Genomic DNA, 4,047 nt, shown 5'->3' on the forward strand with positions numbered 1-4,047 from the left:
TGGGGAGGGGGCGGGGGGGGGGGGGAGACCGGGGAGGAAAGGACGATGGATAGGACCAGGGCGGGGCCAGAGGATCGAGGAGAAATAGCAGGTCTGGCGAGCCGTCCCCTCCCACAGGCCCGCCGGCGGGAGCCCGAATCGCACCCTCACCACGCTGAGAGCCTGGCGCCATGTTTGGGAAGAAGAAGAAGCGGGTTGAGATCTCGGCGCCGTCCAACTTCGAGCACCGCGTGCACACGGGCTTCGACCAGCACGAGCAGAAGTTCACGGGGCTGCCCCGCCAGTGGCAGAGCCTGATCGAGGAGTCAGCTCGCCGGCCCAAGCCCCTCATCGACCCCGCCTGCATCACCTCCATCCAGCCTGGGGCCCCCAAGGTATGCTGGTGCCCACCACTGCCTCTCCCGACCCACGCTAACCCCCTTGGGGTGACCCCAGCCCTCAACCCCACACTTGACCCTGCGGCCAACACCTCCCCCTCCCTTGCTGACCTCCACACAGACACGCCCCAGTCCTCACATTTCGCTCACCCCTCCACCCACTGATCCCTCACTTGGCCTCAACGCTGACCCCCGCCCCTTACCTTGCTGAGAACCCTACACTGACCTTGACCCTCCGACAGTCCCCCACACCAGCCCCAAGTCGTGCTCCTGTCCTTGGAGCCTCACGCCCTGAGCTCTGTGCTCCGGTCCCCAGCACCACAGACTTGTCCTGGGCCTTCACCGGGCTCTCATCTCAGGGCGAGGGACAGACTCGTTCCCTCATGGCGACTGCCCCAAGCGCTCAGGGCTGGGCTTGGGGAGCCCAGAGGGGGCTTCTGACCAGCCCCAGTGTCCAGGCCAGCTTCTTGGAGTCGGGGACACCGGAGCTGAGCCCTGAGGACCGAGGACGAGGAGGAGTCCTTGGGGCAAATGCTGGAGAGGCAGGGCTTTTAGTGGAGGAAACGGCCCACGTGAAGCATTGGGGGTTTTGGTTTGGGTTTTTTCCCTGCCATCTGAGCAAAAGGGCAGAGTTGGGATTTGAATCAAGGTCCGTTTCCAAGGCCCATGTTCTTAACCCCTTTCCTGTCTCCGTGATCCCAGTGCCGGGCGTGGCCTATAGTGAGGCTGGTCTGGGGGCAGGGGGTGCGGCACCCCACAGCCTGCGAAGCCCGCCTCGGAGCACGGACTTTATCCGAAGGGCAGTGGGAACTGGGAAGGGCCGCGGGCCACGGGAACGCAACCCGGGTTTTTCGGAGGGGTGGAGATGAGCCGGCTGGTCAGCAGGCTCAGCGCCAGTGGGCAGGCCCAGGGCTGACTCATCCTGCCCTGCAGTGGGGCGGAAGCTCTCCCCCAGGGTCTCCAGCTGGCGGCCCACTGAGGCGTTCATGTGCCCCAGGCAGGGGGCTTTTGGATACTTTGAATTCTCTGCCACTGCCTAAAAAAGCAAGAGGCTTCACATCCAAATCTCTATTTCTGGCTTCTCCTGACAGATCGGCTGGGGCCACTGGAGGGGCAGCTGCCACCGCAGGCGGGGTGCCAGCTCTTCTGGGCCCGCAGGCCCCACCCAGCCCACCTCAGTTCCATCCCCTACCCGGCCCTGTGGCTGCTTGTCTGCTGGTTATGCCCGCACTAGGGCGCTTTCTAAAATCTAGCCCCTGCTCAGCCTGCCAGCCACGAGCCCTACCTGGGACTGTGTCTGCCAGGAGGAAGGGGCACCTTAAGTCACACAAAGGTGCCACATGGGCTGGCACTCTCCTGGGGCCCCTGTGGGCGCTTGTGTTTGCTGCCCTCAGCTGAGAAACTCCCTAGTCCTCCCAGACCCTCTCCCAACCCCCAGGGACTTCTCGACCTCTTATTCCAGCACCAAAGCCTGACCCAGGTGTCTCCCTTGCTTCGCTGGGCCCCTGGGCAAGGCCAGGCCACCAGGCTGGCAGCCAAGGCCAGGAGAGGCAGGGGGCAGGGGCTGGCCCCACAGGGGTACAGTGGCCTGTAGGAGAGTTTTGTGGGATCTGTGTTTTCTGCACATTTGAAGTGGTTCTGGCTTTAGGCTGTCTGGCAGCCCATGTCCCTGCCTGCCAGTGATTGACAGCACAGGGCTGAGGGGCATGGACTCTGCTCCTCTCAGCCTCCTCCCAGCCTGCCTGCCTTACAGATTCAGCAAATGCTTATTGAGCACCTTCTGCATACCAGCCACTGTTCTAGGTGCTAGATGCAGCCAGAACAGAAACAGACAGGAAGAAACCATGGCCTCCCTCACGATCATTGCACTGGGGGAGCAGGCCATGGACAGCTGTACGCATGCTTTATGTCAGCTGGTTTTAAGTACTCTAGAGAACAGGGAAGCAGGGGAGGGGGATAGGGAGTGTTAGGGGCTGGCATTTCAGACTACGGGTGGTCAGCGAAAGCCTCCAGCAAAGACCTGAAAGGGGGGTGCGTTGGGGAGGGGAGCTCAGGGCAAACTTGGGGGAAGACGTTCCAGGCAGTGTGAACAGCCAGTGCCTGAGGTTGGAGTGTGTCCGGTGTGTTTTAGGAGCAGTTAGGAGGCCCATGTGCCTGGAGCTGAGTCGGGGGCAGGGGGAACCCTGGAGGCTGTGACCTGGATCAGGATGCTGGCCATGGCGGGTGAGGGTGGATTCAGGACAGGCTTTACATGGGCATTCGCATTTGCCAGCCTTGCTCCTGGGGCACTCCTGCCCTCTACTTTGGGCCCAAACCTTTCTGACTCTCCCTTTAACCCACCCTCAGCCTCCAGAGGAACAGAGAGCGTGGTTTGGAGTTAACAGCCCTGGCGGGCTGCAGGGGAGGAAGTGCCAGGCTGGGCCCTGGCCCCAGCATCCTGTAATTTGCAGCTCTCCAGGGCTGATTATGGGGTGGCATAGTCTCTGCCGTTCTTCCCCTGCACCCCACAGGGCAGGGACCGCCCCCCAGTCTGGAGAGCAAGAAAAAGACAGGGGTGCATCCCACGGGGGGGGCGACAGCCTGACGGATGGGCAGGCTCTCCTCCCGCTCCCCTCCTGCCACCCAAGGCTAGGTGCTGGGGGAGGGGCAGCAGGTGCCTCCCTGCTCCTGCCCCCCCCCGCCGCCCCGCCCTGTCATCACCCATGGCATTTCTTCATTCCGTCTCTGTCTTGTCTCTGTGTGTGTGTTGTGTTGTCCTGTCCTCGTGTGTCGGATACACGTCCTGTGTTCCCCTCCTCCTTGCCCGGCCCCCACCCCGCCATTGCCCCGGACCCCAGACCATCGTGCGGGGCAGCAAAGGCGCCAAGGATGGGGCCCTCACGCTGCTGCTCGACGAGTTTGAGAACATGTCGGTGACGCGCTCCAACTCCCTGCGGAGAGACAGCCCGCCGCCACCCACCCGTGCCCGCCAGGAAAACGGGATGCCCGTGGAGCAGGCCGCCACGGCCAGAGGGGGCCCAGAGAAGGCGGGCGGTCAAGGCCGGGTCGCCAGTCGCAGCGAGGCGGGTGGCAGCAGTGGAGACAGGCGGCGGGTGGGGCCGGACAAGAGGCCCACGTCTTCCAGGGAGGGCTCAGGGGGGCCCCAGGAGTCCTCCCGGGACAAGCGCCCCCTCTCTGGGCCTGACGTCGGCCCCCCCCACCAGCCTGCCGGTCTGGCCAGCGGGGCGAAAGTGGCAGCTGGCCGGCCCTTTAACACGTACCCGCGGGCCGACACGGACCACCCATCCCGGGGCGCCCAGGTAACTGCTCCCTCTGCCCCAGGACCGCCCCACTGTCCCCTTGCCCGGAGCTTCCCCGTTGCCACCCACCGACTCCAACCTGTGCCCAGCCCACCGTCCATCTGCATCCTGACCACCATGTGTCTGTCCCACAGCCAGGGTCCCCGTCCCTCTGGCCCCTCCACTGACAGCCGCCTCTCTTTTCTGTTGCAGGGGGAGCCTCACAACGTGGCCCCCAATGGGCCATCGGTGGGGGGCCTGGCCATCCCCCAGTCCTCCTCTGCCTCCCGGCCCCCAGCTCGAGCCTATGGCCCCCCCAGCCCTGGAGTGCTGGGCCCCCACGCCTCCGAGCCCCAGCTGGCTCCTCCAGCCCGCACCCTCACTGCCCCCCC

The 4,047-nt window shown here is 64.5% G+C and overlaps 1 protein-coding gene across 2 annotated transcripts in view; it reads left to right on the top strand.

Annotated features, from left to right (window-relative positions):
• Nucleotides 1-167: 167 nt before the first annotated feature.
• The window catches only part of PAK4 (p21 (RAC1) activated kinase 4), a 9,843-nt gene continuing 5,963 nt past the window's right edge, over nt 168-4,047 (top strand). Inside the window, exons 1-3 of one of the 2 annotated variants that reach the window (XM_007464686.1) lie at nt 171-374; nt 3,215-3,676; nt 3,869-4,044. In XM_007464686.1, the coding sequence (XP_007464748.1) occupies nt 171-374; nt 3,215-3,676; nt 3,869-4,044 (842 nt within the window). Of the gene's footprint in view, nt 375-3,214; nt 3,677-3,868; nt 4,045-4,047 lie in introns of both variants that reach the window. The other variant, XM_007464687.1, reaches the window with a different exon arrangement.

Source organism: Lipotes vexillifer, unplaced genomic scaffold, assembly GCF_000442215.2.
Source record: "Lipotes vexillifer unplaced genomic scaffold, Lipotes_vexillifer_v1.1 scaffold1815, whole genome shotgun sequence".
NCBI classification, from domain to species: Eukaryota; Metazoa; Chordata; class Mammalia; order Artiodactyla; family Lipotidae; genus Lipotes; species Lipotes vexillifer.